The following is a 17670-nucleotide window of genomic DNA, read 5'->3' on the forward strand; positions in this document are numbered from 1 at the left end:
ACCTGAGATCCTTGTTTGCAGGGAAGGCCCACAGAGTGAAGATATTTTTCAGGCTGTGTATTTTAGTTGTAGCACAGTGGGACTGTGAGCAATGGCTTTAATAATGCACTAGAAGGCACCACTATAAGCTAAATGTGGCATATCCAAGTGACTGTATTTATAAACAAAGCATAAAGCATTGCATGTTGTTAGCGTCCTCTGTTTTAAGGACCAGCTTTAGGAAAAAGCATACAAGTAATTAGTTTGCTTCAATAATGGTCCATTTTTCTTTTCCTCCAGCTCTTATCTCTCGTCAGTAAGTTCCCTGGCCTTCATAAGTCCCCCAGATGGGACTTCCATCCTCTTTTGCCCAGGAAGAGTTATCCTGAAGGTGCGGCGTCTCAGAGGATTGCTCTGGTGAGAGGTGGCTCATCCTGGAGGTAAGCTCATTTGCCACAGTCATGAATGGTGAGAAGGAGTAAGGTGAGGTGGCACCATAGCTGGGAGAGTAGTGGACATCTTCAAGAGGATGCAGAGGGTAGGACTGGGCTCCAGGGATGGCTGGGGTCCAACCTGAGCTTCGGTATGTGGAAACACCTCCAGACTCATGTGAGGAGAGGCAGCTGGTGCTAGAAGGGAGTGCTTGCAAAGGATCTGAGCATGCACCGTCTGACTGGCTGAGACTGTCGGGTAAGGTCTGCTCCCAGGGCTCTCTCTGCATAGAAGTGGGGAGAGAAGGCAAGAAAGACCCTTAAGAATAAAAGCTTGTCCTGGAGGCAATGGCATATCTAGGCTGGCTTCACCAAGCCAAGCTATCCCAAAAGCCTGGCTGGATAACTCACAATGGTTTCTATTGCTCTGGAGCAGTATTTGGTGTTAAAACTGTTGAAAGGAAACATCCGTTCTGTCAATAGTTGGCAAGGTCTGGAATAGGCTCCCAGTGGGACTGACCAGCCCTGACCCTGCAGGGCCCAGGAACACTGCCCTCGGGGTGTGAATGGAGCTGCCTCCTGGGAAGCGGCAGGGATAGGGATAGGCAACTGCCTGGACCTGATAAAGGATGTTTCTAGAAACTTAAGGAGCAGTTGTTTTGGGGAGCAGGGAAGGTTGTTAATTTAGGAGCTGGTCTCCAACAGGAAGAAGGCACAGTTACGTGGAGGATGAGAACAAAGAGAAAATCAGTTCCCCCTCAGCCCTGCCGCATCTTCTGTATACTCTGCTGTGGCTGTCTCCTGTAACAGCCACATCCTTCCCCCATGAGTCCCCCTGCCTTAACCCCAGCTTTAAATTGGGTAATCTTTCATTGGGTGACTGAGAACTGTAGGCTCACTCACTAGTAGGAAGTGCGCTGTGTCATTAGGGAAAGATGGCAGAAGAGGGGGCACAGAAGAAGGGCTGAAGAAGGAGCTGGTACCAGCTGTGAGGGGAGTAGCACGGTAATCCCCGTATTGGTTGGTGAGATATGGGTCCAGGAGTGCCGCATAGCCCTGAGTTGCAGAGGAATCGCATGAGAAGGGTTTGGACCCTAGAGGGGATGAGTAGACATCACTGACAAACTGCTTTGTGTTGTGGAAATCCAACTCAGTTGTGAAGGGCCTCCTGACGCCGTAGTAACCAGCCGTGGTAGGTGAGCCTGTGGTGATCAGAAAGAAGGTTTGGCTAAAGGGAAGTTGTAACAGCAGCACCTGGGGAGCCACAGGGCTATAGGCACCTCTGAAGGTGCAAAGTAGAGCCCTTTTCTCTCTAGCATTGCGCAGAACAGGAGGCAATCCTGTCTTGAAACACATATGTCAGCCCAAGTGCTTTTAGCACTTCAGACTGCTCTGATCCAGCTGATGACCTCCACCTGCAGCAAAACAAATATGTTTTTGGAAGCCTCAAGTATGAGGCCAGGGGGATGGAGGTTAACTTCTCCCGACTTTGTTTCTTCCTTGCTCTGCTACAGCTCCTGGGGAGGAGGATGAGGTTACAGGTGCAAAACCACCTGCCTCTGTTCCAGCCTCACTCCCCTTTCCCTGCTCAAGGGACAAAACAGGTCAGCTTCTGGTTTCATACTTTCTCTCTTCAGCTCTAGGAAAACCTGGAAGATGCAGAGAAAAGAAGGGGTTCTGTGTGGCATCTCTATGACAAGGGATGGGAACTACTTTAATTAGCTCTTTTTCCCCTCTTTGGGAATTTTGTACAAGACTACAGGGGCCTTTCTTTTATTATTGCTGTTCCTGTTTTGAGTCTTTCAATTACTTTCCTCCTGCGCTCTCTCTGAGGGGTAGCTGCGCTCCAGTACTCCTTTGCCCACTTCACGTCCTTTGGAGGAGAAGAGACAGGAGCAGTGTCAACTGCCCAACCTGCACTGAAGATATTTATTGGTAGAGGAAAACCTCACCTGGCATTTGGACAAATGGTGGCTTCTGTGTGCTGGCGCTGCCCTGCAAAAGATAAAGACATGTTAAAAAATATCTTTTCAAAGCATTGTCAAAATTCAGATGCACTACTTGAGCCTTTGTGCTGTGAGTATGAAGAGCTTAACTACAAGATTTCAAGCCTCAGGCCTCTGAGGTATTAGCAGATGTAGGCTAAGATGAGATTTTGAAGGTCTTGTGTACAGCTTATAACAATAGAAATATCAAGATAACTGGCTTCTTTTTCATGTACTGCAGGGTTCCTTAATAATGCTGAGCAGTTATTTTGGTGTTGGCACAAAACAGGTGTGAATAAGCTGGTATCTAAGTCCTTGGTTGGTCAAAACAGGCAGATTCTACATTGCCCATGTTCTAGTCAGCTCTCCTATGAGGCATCTACCTGCCACACAGCCAATTTAGCTGGGCCCTCCTAGCAGAACAAGCAGGCCGTGTGTAGAAGGCAGTTGTTTCTAGCTCCTATTTGGGTGCTACAGCAATACCGATAATAATAGTCTCCTCTTGGTCCCTAGGTAAGGGAGAATTAGCCCTGAGTGACCCTGGTGCTCATGGTGGCTAATTCCTTACAAAGCACTGTGGCAAAGGCATCTGCTGCTCTGGAGTGCAGCTTGTACATGGAGTTTCATTGAGTTCTGTCTCCAGACCTTCAAACCCACAGAGCAGAAATACAGTGCCCATTGCTCCATTTACCTCAGCCATGCTGTCACCCGGCCACTGACAGTGGCATGCTTTTTCCAGTTTGCATAGTGCAAACAGGAGGTTCCTGCCATAGCAAGCAACCAAATTTAGAGGTTTAGATTTGAATTAAATTTGCCAGTGCTAGGACTTCCTTTTACTGCTGAGGGAGGTTTGCAGCTGCTCCCTGCTCCATCATGAAAATGAGCTATGAGCCCACAGAAGTCATACAGGCTGCAAGAGTGATAGGAGGCATCAGGAAGGAGCCCTTTGGCTTGCGGGCAGATGAGTGTTCACATTGCGTGGTCAGGGCCGGGGCTTGCACCTGTCTCCAGCTGGACCATTTTTGGCTGCTGACCTCAGTGAGGATCATAGGTGGTAATGCATGCTGCCCTGCAAAGCTAAAGCTTCCACATGCAAATCAGGTCTCAGCAGACACCCCTCTCTCAGCATCTATGTCACTTTAGTAACACCTCCTGCTTCAGGGTTTTTCACCACCACCTCCCCTGCTTGCCCATGGCCATCGTATCCTGCAGTCAGCGTATGTCTGCATTCACTGAGAAGGTATTTCTCTGAAAGTAATGGTGCAGGCCTCTGCGCTGGTGTTCAGACCCCAGCTTTAACATCCCACTGGGAAGTAGTCTAGTACTGTTATCTGGCACCCCTCATACTGCGGGTCAAAGGGCTGCAGTGACTAGAGCTAGGATGCTTTGCTGGAAGGACAAGAAGGTCCCTGGGCACAGCTGCCAGCCTCTAGTATGGAGCATGTCAAATACCGGTGCGTCTCAGTTCATCTTTGATCCTGCGTGTTCAAGAGGCACTGAAACTGTCTGACTCTGTCACGGACAGCAGGTCATCTTGCATACACCTATATTCGATAGCCACAGAGCTGATATTAGCTGAAAGGGCTTTGCCTGGCTTAATTTAATTGCAAGAGCATCTGCAGCAGTCCATCTTTGGCCCTCATCACAGCAGAGACCTACATTTCACTTGCATCCTGGCTCCTTATCAGGTGATGAATTGCTCTGCTTAATTTAAGCCCATTAGTTAATTTCCTCCCTGCATTACTTCCTTTCAGTGCTGTGGGATGGGGGTAGCTGGATCTTCTACAATGCATCAGTGTGTCTGTTTAGCATCACTAGAGCCCACAGCATATTCAGCTGCTGATAAGCTTGGTCTCAGCCTGCCTAGCACGTGACTGAGCAGAGATACTGGCTGGGGGTACTCCAGAGAGCTGTGTTATTTCACTGCCTTAGTAACCCAGCAGCATTGTTCAGCTGCAAGGCTGCCTAGGGGGTGTAAATGTAAAGATCCAGGTCAAAATAATGACCTGGTCCTGCAATGGGGACCTACAGTGCCCTTTGACCATACTTAGGCTTCAGTGTATCTCCTCTCTGGGCCCAACATGTAGTACAGCAGCCGAAGTAATAAAAACTAATAATAAAAGCAAAGCTTATTCTGGGCAGGGCACTTCACTGGTTTGCTGACAGCAAGTTTGCTGAATGATCTGTCTCTGGCTTCTGAGTGCTGCTGGCTGTAGTGCTTCATCTGTGTACCTACCACTCTCCCCACCTGAGAAAACAGGGTAATCCTTTTATCATTAGGAGGGTAACTGCTGGTTCATGGCTACATGGTGGGCTGAGCTAAAGGAAAAAATGTCAGAGCCTCCCTAAAGCCCAGGACCAAGCCCTTCTGGCCTGCGGTTGGTGGGAACGCAGAAGCACAAATTGTGTGGTTTTCATGCTGGTACTCACTGGTTTCCTATCATTTAATGTGTCCAAGGCCTGGCTGTCATGAAGTTGTTGCTGTTCTGCTGCCTCAGTCAACAGCCCAGCAGCTCACCTCTGATGAGCAATGAGCTTTCTGTAGCAGCACAGATCTCCTCCATAGACCTCCCCTTGCACAACAAAGGCTAACTGATTTTTGGAGCAAAGACATGTTCAAACAAAAGATGCATCTAAATTACACTGCATCATAAATATATGAAGGGGTGTTCAGTTATCTGCCGTTTGCTTTGATTTTAGATTATATTATGCCAGATAAACAGAGCTGTGCTTACAGCTGTTCTTTTCATGATACGTTCGAGCAAATACGGATGTTTGCCCTGCACAATAATTTTTCATCTCTCTTAGGGAATTAGCAACAGGGCTGATTTTGCATTAGATAGACACACAACTGCTAAGCTTTGGAATACAAAGCAAAGGGCAATAAAGCAAGCAGCAAGCATTTTACAGTTCCTAGGGCTTTTGATTCAGCCGTTGAAGCTACCGCCTCCAGAAAGGAGTCAGGTAAAGCATGATAGTCATCAACCAGGATCTGTTTTTTCAGTGAGTGCAAATACAGCAGTCGTTTCCTGCTGCTCCCCAAGTCTTCCCAAATGCCTGCCTGGTGGGTGTATGAGTTTCCTAGTGACTGTCTGTGGCTCAGGGGATCTTATGCCTTCCTGCATTAGCTGAAGGCTCTGAACTGATCTATGGCTAGATCTGGCTTTGTTTGGTAATGGCTACGCTGGTTTTCTGCCTGTTCTGTTACACAGAGTTAAGATGCATGAAGGTAACAGTGAGAAAAATACTTGCAAGTCCCTTTGAGGTCTCTTTGTTTTGCTAAAGACAAAAAGCCCGAGGCAAATGGTTTGGGAGGAAAAGAGCAACAAAACTCCTAATATGTGTTGTCTTCTGCCAGTAATCCAGGTCTCTGCTCCCACTCTTTCCTTCCAGGACAGTTTTAGCAGCTTGACTGCATCTCCTCATCTGTCAGTGGCCCCATTACTCCCAATCAGCCTGGAAGCGAAGTGCTGCTGCTTGGTAAAGGTGAGTTTTGAGAGCACACAGAGAATGGCTTACTGTGGCACGTGCTGGCTGTGTCACCTTCTGGGGACAGCATTGCTCTTCTGGCTAGTAGTAGTGTACTATAATTTGATTTAGGTTTCCTGTTGCCATAGAACCCCTTTAAAAAGAAACAATCTCTTATAAACGGATGCTTGGCCTTTTTGCAGACCATAACATCACTGCACCAGAGAGGAGCTGGAAGGAGCACAATATTCAGGGAAAAACATCTATTTTTGTGGCACTGGGTTGTTCAAGTGTAGCTAGTGAAAAAGGAAGTTGATTTGGAAGGTGTCATATGCAGGGTGTGAAAGAAATGAGAAATTTAGCATTACTGATTTGCGTTTTAAAAAAAAAAAGCCCTCAAAGGTTCTCTGATATAAAAAATCAAGGAACAATCTGTGATCTTTTGGGGCAGAAACTAGTGTTAAAAATATTTTTTGCTATTCCCTCTCAATATTGGCAGTGCCCTGAACTCAACATAAATGCTATTTAGACCAGAGTATTACACAACATTACTTTTCTGGTTTTAAAAAAATAAAGGGGGGGGAGCGTGGCTGGGGAGAGCGAGTGGTGGGAAGCAACTTACACTGAAGCGGGAGCCACTGTTCTGCCTGGACCGTTTTTCAGCAAGAAGGTCTTTGACTGTATGTTTCACTCGCACTCCTTGGTACACCCGTTTGCCAAAATCTGTAGGGACTGAGGGAATGAAATGAGCATCAGAGGAGTTCAGTGAAAGCATAGAGCAGCCGGAGGAAGTTGTTATGGAAGAAGCAAATTCATTGCCTCTGTACACCAAGTTAGGAAGGAGGCATATAAAGCTACTGTTATTAATACAAAATCATCCCTTAGGAGCCCAAACAGTGAAGACTGCTTGCTTGCAGAGAATAAAGACTGAGGTGCCCTACTCTGTATTCCAGCACTGGGTGCCATGTGGTTTCCATGCAGCTCCCTCTGTGCCGTATGTGGCTGGCTGATGGTTTTTGGCATTTGTTTTTCCAAAGAGAGCTCTGGGGCATCCTTCATTTTGGGTCAGCAAAACTTGATGTAACTGTACAGCCCCTACTGCTTTCAGCAGCAATGCTGTGGTTTAGCTTCTCCTTGTCCTTCTAGAGTTGCCGGCTTTGAGTACATTGCTCTGTGAGCTTTGATCTTAATACAGCAAAAGTAGAGATACCCTGGACTGTTGGAGTGGCTCCTCAGAACGGTGATGTGAATCACAGTGCAGGTCTCAGAAAAGGAGCTGGACAGTCAGTCTGCTTTGTATCCACAGCAAATACAGACAGGTACTTGGGGGCTCTGTTGTTTTATCAAGGTAATAGAGGAAGGCACAGGGGGGTACAGTGTCTCAGCAATGTCACCCAAGAGGCTGATGGCAGGCCTGGCTCCATTTTCTTGATCAGCCTGGAATACAGCACCACCTGTCCATAGGGTGTGTCTGACTTTTGGTCTGAGGCTTCTGTCCTCTTCCTGGATAAAGCTTTGAGACGTCTGCCTTGTGTACAGGCATTTTGGCACAAATGAGGGCAGAGAGGTATGAGGTACAATACCAGGGGCAGATATGTTATCCTGGCAGGCTGTGCCTGAAAAGAGAACTCACACCTGTGGAGCCAGGGAGGAGTGTCCATAAAGGCTTTTATTGCAATCTTCCAGAGAAGAACTTAACTTTGAAGCTAATCCCTTGGAAAACACACAGATGTGTTTTCCCGAGGGAACAAACAGCCATTCCGCAGCTGATGTGTTTGATCTCCAAAACTGTGATTTATCATTTTGCCCTTCTGCTTTTCAGGATATGAAAAGCAACATTGGCTCCATTTATCACTTTCATTCATGTGGCATTTTGTCCCCAGGTGCACATACACATGGAGAGCTTAGAAAGGGAAGAGTGGAGCGTTTAAACAATTCGGAATCTCAGTGCTGGCTTGGGGTTACCCTAAATGTTTTCCGTTAGGCCACAGTAATGGCAACTTTGGGCAACTGGAAGTTGGTTTTGGTGTTTGAGTACTAATCAGAGAGACTTCAGCCAAGACTGGGCACAAGGCAAACACATTGCAAGAGGCAGTGCCCCAAAAAGCTTATGATCAAAATAGTCAAAATGGAGCTGAATGTTGAGTCTGCATACTGACCAGCGAGTATCTGTGGACAAGCCAGGACGCAGCCAGAAATGGGTATCAACTCTTGCAGCTGAGAGGAATCTGTATACTGAAGCTGGCTCTCTTCTATGGCCCAAGGAAGAAATGTCCCTACTGTAGCCCCTTTTCAGGGATGTTTTTACTGAGAGCAGTTGGAAGCACAGGTACCTGGTGTGCACCTGTAGCTGGAGCTCAAAAGCTGTGGCAGAGCAGGTATAACTGGCAGAAACAGCTATCCTTTCTGCATCGAAACTTCGCGCCTTTGCATGAGAGTTCCTTTAGAGATAAGTGTTGCACTTTGATGGAAAAGTCTGAGCTGTATAGCATAGTTCATTTTGCTCCGTCATGGTTTTATACTTGCGATAACTCATGCAGCTTTTGCTAGCTCCATCCAGTTGAAGATTCGGGCCTTGATTCAGCACAAAACTTCTGGAGGAGGACTATAGCCAAGGATATAGTCTTATATTTAATTTTCACAATGGAGATATTTCTAAAATAGCTTTACTGGAAAAACTGTGAGCAGCTTTTATTCCTTTATTCTGCAGTCTGATATTGCCAAATCCTACAACCTCTTTGTATTAACTGACCATTTCTAGCAAGAGCCTGATGCTCTGCACTTCTGCAGTCCTGTTTTCCTAACATCTTTACTTTGGTCTAAAAACGTTAGAAAAACACTTCCATACCTCCTTACCTTTACACATGGGTGCTGTGCTATTGAAGTTACTTAACTCATATACTCGCAGTGATTCCTCTGCTCAAGTTCTTATAAGTAAGCGATGTAATGGCTCTGTCCCCTAACCCTGTTTTTAACTTAGCAGTCCAGCCTCGCGTAACTAAACCTGTTGCTTTCAGTGAGTTATTCAGCAGGATTTGATGCTGAGGTATTAAAAGCAGGTAACTCTACTATTGGCAGCATCAGAGAAGGGAGTGCTAATTTGGGCCTGAGGTTATATAATTTTCAAGTAAATTGAATCATATTTCACATCACTTTGATCTAACTGACTTTTGGAAAAATATTGCATTGTGAAGGACTATAAATTCAGTCTAGAGAAGGCAGAACATGCTAAAAGATGCTATTAAATTCTTGGGACATTAAAGATGCCACACATCTATTTTAGACAATTCTTCTTTCTGGGTTTTTTTTTTTTGTTGGTCTTTGTTTGTTTGTTTGTTTTTTTAATATGAGCCCAAGGACGGCATGGTACATTCTTTCCCTGATATTTCCATGAAGATGCATCTTTATGCTTGTGAAAAGTCAAGGTGCTGAAACTCACCTGTTTCCATTGTCGTCACTCCTGACAAGTCCCAGCTCTCAGATTCTGCAGGACTTTGGAGAAGGGCCGTCCCTCATGAGCTTCCCGGAGCAGAGTGAAGACAGTGCTCATACTCCACTGGTAAAGTTTCAGCTGAGCCTGATGGAAATGTTTTCTACAATTTAATGATGTCTCCACAATACATTGTTTGGGATTTGCTTAAATGCAAATCTTTTGATGTGTGTTTTACTCCAATTTGCATGGTCAGTCTGGATCATTCCCGAAGAGTCTCTTTCCTGTCTGAGCTGACATTTCATGGATGAAAACTGAGCTGAGGTTTACTGATAGAAAAATTTTGGGTTAAAGTGAAAAGCTGGTAAGTCTTGCAGTGATGAGCCATCTCCTTACAGGTGAGAAACCTGTCTGGAAAAACAAGGCTTGGGACAAGAGCATCTTCTCATGTGTAAGTGTCAGATACCTGTGTGCTGTTGAAGATGCACACAGCAGGTGTTACTTGGTGAGTAGTACCGTCTCTCTGGGACCCCACAGGCTATCTTGTGCATTACACAATTAAAACTAGATCTTTGGACACTGTGAACCCAGGAGGCTTTGCATGGCATCCACTGGCACCTGTGGGGAGAGGGGTAACACTCAGCCAGGGACAGCATGCTCATGGGACCAGCAGAAACATCCTTTAGCAAACCCACATGCTCCTGGGGAGGAGGCCTGGGTTTGGCTCTCTGTTATCAAGCAAGGGGACCCATTTCTGAAAGCCTGAGGTTAGTCTCCAGTGAGGTGCCAGCAGGGGAATCAGCAGCCAGGAAAGGACCTGTTCTTACACTGCTGCTGGACCCATATTAATGGGACCTTTGGCCAGGCGTGCTATAGCCAGTCCTCTGTTCCCAACCACCAAATGGTAGTAAGCCTGTTTCTGCAATATCTGAACCAACAAGCAGAGTTAAGCCTTTAAATTATTCTTTAAGCACCATAACTTATATCCTAGTTCTGAAACATATCAGTGTTTGCTCTAAGAGAGCCATTTCCCCTGCAACATGGCTAGCACAACCTATCAATATAGTGAGGACATGCTATGATGAGGCAGATGATCTCTGGAGTGGTTTCTGTACAAGCAGAGTGGGCTGCTGGGCAGTATTGCTGTGCTCATCTTACATGAGCAGGACAAGACTGGCGCCAATATATTCTTCATAATTGAATGTTTCTCCTCTTGTGGAGTCTGCTGCCAGCTTGCGGGTCTATTAGGTAAGATCCATCCCTCTTTGCAATTCCATGCACTTTCCCCAGCATTGGCCTGGAGATGAATTTGGCCTGTCATGTGAACAACCTTCCTGGGGAAGGCTATTGGTTTGTTAAGTGTAATTATTCTTTTCCTTCAGAAGAAAAATTAAATACAGAGAGCAGCAGCTGGCAAAGACTGCATCTGCTGAGGCTATCAAGGCAAGTGGAAAAGGCAGAGCTGAAGTAACATCCTGAATAATTTCCAATATTCTTAACTTGCAGAATGACTCGGGTACTCTGCCTGCTTAGACAGGGAGCTCAGGACCAAGAAGACATCACACAGTCAAGCTCACGGAAGACTCTAGCTCCTGTATACAGAGTCTTTCACCACATATATGCACCCTCTTATATAAGACAAGTCTTATTTTGACCCGTCCATTCCTGGCCACTCCCTCCTGGTACCTGCAGGTGTCTCAGATTTGGCTGACAGGTAATAGAATGGGCAGAAAGCACCAGGTGGGTCAGGGAAGTGGAGGCAGATGTAAAGTCGCAACAGAAGAGGGCTGTCTTTGCTTTGTCAGCAATAGGTTTGTTTTGCCACCTGCCTCCTGGCAGACTTCCCAGATAATTTTGTCTCCTGTGCCAGATGTTTATATACTTCGTTTAGGATATACAGGTTAAATCCCAGCCCCATTCAAGCTAATAGCTTTGCACTGTCTAGCCAGTCCAGGTGTTTTCTATACTGATTATAAAATAACTACATAGAAAACAACAGATCCAGCAGAAAATAATTAAACAGAGATAAAATGTCAGCCAGCCTTCTTTTAGATGAGATCCATCTCTTACCTTACATTTTCATTTGAAAAAGCATCAGACCCAGCTTCTCTATATGATTTCATGAATTTGGGCATGTACTTTCCATTCAGATCAGAAGGGAGAGCAGGTGTATATGACTGAAGCAATTGCCTATTGGCAAGGCACACTTTGCGGCACATTTGGTACAATTTCATTTGGTTTTAGCATGACATTTGCCTGTGCCAAAGCAAACTTTCTGAGCATTGTGTCTCCATTTTGTGTTAAAAAAAAAAATCCTGGAACAGCAGATGTAGCAGTTACCGTATATTTGTTTAGTTCAAACTGTCATTTCAATCCATCTTCTCATAACAGAGTAAAGAGAATATCTTGCATTATCTCACAGCAGGGACTGCAATACTGATGGGTTTTTTATTTGGCACTTGGCCGGGACACCCAGTTGTGTAGGTTTCGCCTCTGCAGCTTTTGTGCTGCGAGGACCCTCTTGTTTATGTGAGGAACAACCCTGGAGGCACCAGAAATTAAAGTATGTGGTAGTAGCAAAGCCTCTGCTAGTCTTCGCGGTCCACCACTGCCAAGCCAGGTCCGTGCCAGATGTTGTAATAAAAAAAGTGGTGCCGGCTCCCGGGATACGGGTTTCCCAAAAGCAAACGCAAGTTAGTCCCGCCGGTGCCTGAAAGGACACCACTGGCGGGCCAGCCCCAAACCGCCCAGGAACCTTTGTGAGGTAGCGCCGCTTCCCAGCGGGCCCTCTGGGCAGCTGCACGCCTGCAGCCGGTTCCTGCGCGGGGATTGGTCATCGGCGCGGCGGGGGCGGTTGCTATTGGGCAGGCGGGCGGGAGTGGTCCGTTGGGTTCCGGCGCCCCCCAGCGGGGCAGGGGCTGGTGGAGGGTGAGTGGGACTGTTTCCCGCGCCCTGCTCCGCCTGGCGCCCCGGGGCTCGCCGTGCCTTGCCCTGCTCCGCCTGCCCGTTCGGTGCCGCTGGGCGCGGACGTTCAGCCCCAGCTGCGGGAGCGCGGGGCTGCCCTGGGAGAGGCCTGCCGGACAGCATCCGGGCCGGTTTCGGGCGGTGGGTGACGGCGGGGCGGTGAGGAGAGACCTTTGGCGCCTCGCCCTGCCTTTCAGGGCCGGCGACCTCGGCCATGCCGCCCGCCAAGGCTGGCGGGAAGGAGGCCCTGGTGCTGCAGTGTGAGTGGGAGGTGTGCACCTACGTGGCCTCGAAGATGGAGGAGTTCTGCGAGCACGTCGCCCAGCACCTGCAGCGGCACGTTCCCGGGGAGCACCGGGATGAGGTGGACCCTCTCGGTAAGGAGCTTGTAGCCTTGACTGCTGCGGCTCATGAGCTCTCTCAGTTCTCTGAGATATTTCAGCGAGGAAAGCAGTGCTGCCTGTTGCAGGAGTGCAATGTCATGAAAAACACCATAGTGTTTATCTGTGGGATCCTGAGCTTTACTCAGAGAGTTTCCATCCAACTCTTATGGCCTGTATGTTTTCTGTTTGTGTTGCAGAGGAATTCACGTGTTTGTGGCAGGAATGTGGTTTCTGTTCCCCAGAGAGTTCAGCTGACCTCGTTCGCCATGTCTATTTCCACTGCTACCACACCAAGCTGAAGCAGTGGGGGCTGCGGGCCCTGCAGAGCCAGTCAGCTGTGAGCCATTGCCAGCTGGACTTCCAGAGCCGCAATATCATCCCTGAGATCCAGGAGAACTTTCTGTGTCTATGGGATTACTGTGAGGTGAGAACAGGGGACCCAGTTTCACTTTCCATTGTTGTCTGTGACGTGGCAACCAAGGGAAGGAGAGCTGCTTTTGTCCTGCAGTTCACCTGCATGCCTGCCTGTTGGCTGCATTTGTGCCTGTGTGAAAGCACGTGTTGTGCTCTAAGGCCAGTGCATGCTGATCTTTTCACCCTGTTCTCTCTGCCCCTGCTCCCCAACAGAGATCATTTGATAATCCTGAGTGGTTCTATCGGCACGTGGAGGATCACAGCTTCTGTTCGGAGTACAAGGCAGCAGGGAAGGAGAACCACGTGGTTCTCTGTGGCTGGAAAGGTTAGTGGGTGCATGCGAGGCCTCTCTAGAGAGCTTTGCACGGGGCTGGATTACAAATGTTGTACAGGAGAACTCTGCGCTCTTTGGCAGGGCTTCAGAGGACCTCTTGAACCTCAGCAAGATATGTGCATGGTCCTAACAATGAAATATTCCTGTGGAATTTCCTTCAGGGGATCCAGCTGAGTGCTTAATGTTGAACTTTTCATTTATATTTAATTAATACCTAGAACAAAAGGCTCCAGTGTAATTTTTTCAATAATTACTTTTTCCTATGTTTGTGCAATTGCCTTAGCTGCTTGCAGTGGCAGGGGCCCACATCAGTTATACACTAGTGATCTCATCCTGCTCCATGGGCTTTTTGGAGCAGGGAGTTGATCCTTGCTAGTCAAAACAGAAGCAAGAAGGCTGCCATTCAGTCAGGTGTGAATTGTGGCCCACATGTGAAGGATCTTAATGGCATTCTGTTGCTTCTATCTAGACTGTGATTGTACCTTCAAGGGACGCTGCAAACTGCGGGAGCATTTGCGCAGCCACACGCAGGAGAAGGTGGTGGCTTGTCCTACTTGTGGGGGGATGTTCGCCAACAACACCAAGTTCTTTGACCATATCCGCCGTCAGACTGCGCTGGACCGTAAGCTCCTGTGGGCCGGGGAAGAGTGGGTTGTGAGCAGTTCTCTGGCTGGGCCGTTTCGTTTGCTAGAGCTGTGTGTTCTCTGCAAGCAAAGGGCATGGGTGTGCTTGGAAACAGCCTGGTTGCTCTGATGTTTGGGAGCTCAGACACTGATGAATCTCTGAGAAGTGCTGCCTTGCAGGGCAGGAGGGTTGGAGGCTGATACGGCTGCACAGGGCTCACACTGCTGCAGCCAAAGCTGTTCCTCTTGTAGGGACCCAGGACTCAAGTCAAAGGCAGCAGCTGAGCACTTGCAGCAGTGCTGGGATTTGCTTGTTGAGTTCCCTTGTGCTGTGCTGGCTCTGCATGTGTGTGTGTGGTGGTGCTCTCCAGTTCCTGTACTAGCAGCACAAGGAGGCTGTGCAAAGGGGAGGCAGAATGGTCTTTGCACATGGTGGGGGTTTTGTTTTTGTTTTGTTTGCCATTGCAGTTAGTATCTGCTCTCTCTGCTTGGATAGAAGGGTTCCTGGCTCCACTGTAAATACCTCTTTTTCTCATTTGCTGCTCTTCGTGCTGTTCTCTCTGCTTTGAGCTCTTTTTCTCACTGCCCCCTCCCGTTTCTCCCTGGCCCTGATGCTGCAGAGCAGAGGTTTCAGTGTTCTCACTGCTCAAAGAGGTTTGCCACAGAGCGGCTGCTCCGTGACCATATGAGGAACCATGGTGAGTAAAGGCCTCTTCTCCCAGCTGAGACTCTGAAGAGCATGTACTCTCCCCTGCTTTGTGGTAATGTTTTCCCCCTATTCTTTTGCACAGTGAACCATTACAAGTGCCCTCTGTGTGACATGACCTGCCCGCTGCCCTCCTCCCTGCGCAATCACATTCGTTTTCGGCACAGCGAGGAGCGGCCGTTCAAGTGTGACTACTGTGACTACAGGTGAGGATCAGTGCTTTTCATCTTCCCAGACTGGTGATGGAGAAGCACCTAGAGGCACATGTGTGTGTGTGCTACACAGTGTTCAGCTTTGTTCCCTTATCATTTCCTTTTAGCTGCAAGAATCTCATTGACTTGAGGAAACATCTGGACACGCACAGCAAAGAGCCAGCCTATCGCTGCGAGTTCGAGGCATGCAGCTTCACTGCACGTTCCCTCTGCTCCATCAAACTGCACTACCGGAAAGTCCATGAGGTAGGAAGGGAGCAGAGGGCTTTTCTGCTGTGTACTCTCTCCCAGTGAGGCTGAGAAACCACTAGGGGCAACATGCTGTACGGAAGCATGAGAAAAAAGCTAGTGTCATGGGAAGTGCCCCAGCCTGACCAGGGCTGTAGGAATATGAGGTCAAGGTGCATTCCTCTCTTACTGCCACAGTGATACATCATGTCAGTCTTCTCAGAGAACGTGATTCTTCCTTCCATGCACATGTATGGGTACCAGGTCCTCTGATCAGGCTCGTGGGGTATTCACATCCCTCTCTCTGCCCTTCAGGGTGACTCAGAGCCCCGGTACAAGTGCCATGTCTGCGACAAGTGCTTCACACGTGGAAACAACCTCACTGTTCACCTCAGGAAGAAACACCAATTCAAATGGCCCTCAGGGCATCCTCGCTTCAGGTACTGCCCATCCTTAGCTCCTCACTACTTTCTTTCTAGTGCAAGAAGCAGTTGGAGCTGCAGCTTGCTGGAGCAGAGACCTGGCAGTGCTTGGGCTCTGACGTTTGCCTATCATGTGCTCAAGACCCATTTCCCAGTGGCTGTGAGGCACTGGGCAGCAAGCGTTTGGTGGGATCTGGCACAGCGACGGGGCAGTGCTGGGTGGCAGCTCCAGCAGTGGGTCAGAGATTAGGGGCAAGGGCAGCAGTGGTGCCATCACAGCTGCATCTGGTGCGATGTTTCTGAGCTTGACAGGGGCCAGGTCCAGGTGTCCCACTCCAGAGAGGCCTGCTGCAGATCAATCTCTTGACAGATGCCTCTACTGCATCCTCCCTAGGAAACTCCAAAGGGTTTCCAGACCCTAAAAGCTGGGAGGGGAAGAGGAAGGACTTAAATGCTCCCAGTGAAACAGTGGTGGAAGTAGATGGGCTTGGGAGATTATCGACAGAGGCCTAGCAGAAATCTCAGAAGCTGCCACACGGAGGGGCTTTTAGGGGTAGGGGCTGAAGGGTTTTTATCCTACTTACCTGGTAGTGTCTATGTAGCACTGGGCATTAGAACCTAGAATATAGTGCCCCTTCCTCGGCTGCTGCTACCTGTCTCTTGGGAAGGGGCTGCAGTGTGACTGGCTGCATCACACCTGCCTATCTCTGCTCAGGTACAAGGAACATGAGGATGGCTACATGAGGCTGCAGCTGGTGCGTTACGAGAGTGTGGAGCTGACAGAGCAGCTACTGAAGGACAGAGAGAAGCGGGGGGAGGCCCTGGATAGCTCAACTGAGTGTGTGGTGCTGTCTGAGGGTGAGGGCAACCTGCAGGGCATCATTCTGGAGGCCCCAGCAGAGGCTCCCTCAGTGGAGAACAGTATCGCTGAGCTGCAAGTGGCCCCGCTGTGCCCAGCCCCTTGCTCTGCTGACAACCCTGAGCCAGCACAGTCAAGTGCCTTCCCAGGAACAGCGCAGTCATTGGAGCAAGAACCCAGCACCGTGTCCAGTCCCATCATCCATGTGGTGAACCGGACCAATGAGCACGGGGAGAGTGAGACTGTGTACTATGTCATGGCCAGCACATCCTCAGAGGAGCAGGTGGCAGCACCTGGTGGGCTGGCTGTGGAGCTGGAGGAGAATGTCATGGACCGTCTGCAGAAGACAGCTGAGGAGCTGGGCATCCAGATTGTGTGAGGTGCTCACCTGCCTCTCTGCATGAGGAAAATTTGGGCCTCCATGGGATGTGCCAGTGGGGAAGGTTGGGAAGTGCATGGGGATGAGGGCTGAGCTTGTCTTCACCTACCTGCAGCTGGCTACCTTCTCCTCTGCTGCCCCGGTGTCACTGGCTGCCAGTTCTGGTCAGCATGGGGAGGGGGGGGAAGGACAGATCTCTCTCAGTTGTGGGTCCAAGCTGGAAAGAGCTGTCTGCCTCCTGCTTTTGCGGATTAGGGACTAGCTAGCCTCTCCCACCCTTCCAGAAGGTTTGGTCTTAGTGTGTCACAGGCCTTCCCCTCTTGGTCACTCAGTGGTGATGTAGAACCTGCTGCTGTGCAGCTAAGTTGTTAGCCCTTGCTGAGCCTGGTCCTCAGCTAGGATCTCCCCAAGCAGGGTGGTGTGCTGAGCAGATGCTGCAGCTGAAGCCTCTTCCCTGGGGAGATGTGTGGCCCTTAGCAGGCCTGTTCTTCCCCATCCATACTTTGTTCTCCGAGGGATGGCATGCTCTATTCCTGCCTTCATCAGCACTTCCCTGCACATCATCTTTCCTAGGTTTTTCAGCTGGTGCTGTTGGTGGTTGCTCCACTGATCCCATTACACTGTACTGATCTCTGGGAGGTGAGTGCTAGAGGTGCTGTCACTTGCAGGCTACTGCTACCCTGCAGCACTGCGGGATTGGGAGCTTCTCACTGCTTTTGTCCTTCCCTGGGTTTCCTCCCCACGTTGGGTTTTGGGCTCCTGGCTGGGCTAAGTGTACTTTGGCAAGACAAATAAAAGTCAGACTGCTGGGCCAGCCAATGTCTGGTGTGTGTTTCAGCCCCGCCCCTGCTAG

General features: G+C 49.0%; 3 protein-coding genes across 6 annotated transcripts in view; 2 read left to right on the forward strand and 1 right to left on the reverse strand.

The window, feature by feature from the left end:
- The window catches only part of POU2AF1 (POU class 2 homeobox associating factor 1), a 43573-nt gene extending 33032 nt beyond the window's left edge, over positions 1-10541 (forward strand). The window contains exons 15-18 of the mRNA XM_075116454.1: positions 280-419; positions 5789-5881; positions 9215-9422; positions 9692-10541. The gene's annotated coding sequence lies outside the window, so the exon portion shown is untranslated. The remainder of the gene's footprint in view (positions 1-279; positions 420-5788; positions 5882-9214; positions 9423-9691) is intronic.
- POU2AF2 (POU class 2 homeobox associating factor 2) lies at positions 293-6638 on the reverse strand. The gene is made up of 4 exons (XM_075116040.1): positions 6486-6638; positions 2363-2405; positions 1314-1612; positions 293-694 (listed from the first exon to the last, which is right to left on the reverse strand). The coding sequence occupies exons 1-4, from the start codon at positions 6636-6638 to the stop codon at positions 293-295; spliced, it is 897 nt and encodes a 298-aa protein (XP_074972141.1).
- A 1598-nt stretch (positions 10542-12139) lies between the features above and the next one.
- On the forward strand, positions 12140-17631 carry HINFP (histone H4 transcription factor). Of its 4 annotated transcripts, XM_075116451.1 has the most exons (10): positions 12140-12634; positions 12838-13064; positions 13268-13379; positions 13858-14010; positions 14632-14709; positions 14803-14923; positions 15037-15175; positions 15473-15597; positions 16295-16818; positions 17391-17631. In XM_075116451.1, the coding sequence occupies exons 1-9, from the start codon at positions 12472-12474 to the stop codon at positions 16815-16817; spliced, it is 1641 nt and encodes a 546-aa protein (XP_074972552.1). In that variant the 5' UTR covers positions 12140-12471; the 3' UTR covers position 16818; positions 17391-17631. The 4 variants fall into 4 exon arrangements, with proteins under 4 accessions (XP_074972552.1, XP_074972553.1, XP_074972551.1 ...); XM_075116450.1 differs by having other exon boundaries at positions 12153-12634; positions 16295-17631; XM_075116453.1 differs by lacking the exon at positions 14632-14709 and having other exon boundaries at positions 12205-12221.
- The last annotated feature ends 39 nt before the right edge of the window (positions 17632-17670 follow it).

Source organism: Phalacrocorax aristotelis, chromosome 22 (assembly GCF_949628215.1).
Source record: "Phalacrocorax aristotelis chromosome 22, bGulAri2.1, whole genome shotgun sequence".
Taxonomy (NCBI): domain Eukaryota; kingdom Metazoa; phylum Chordata; class Aves; order Suliformes; family Phalacrocoracidae; genus Phalacrocorax; species Phalacrocorax aristotelis.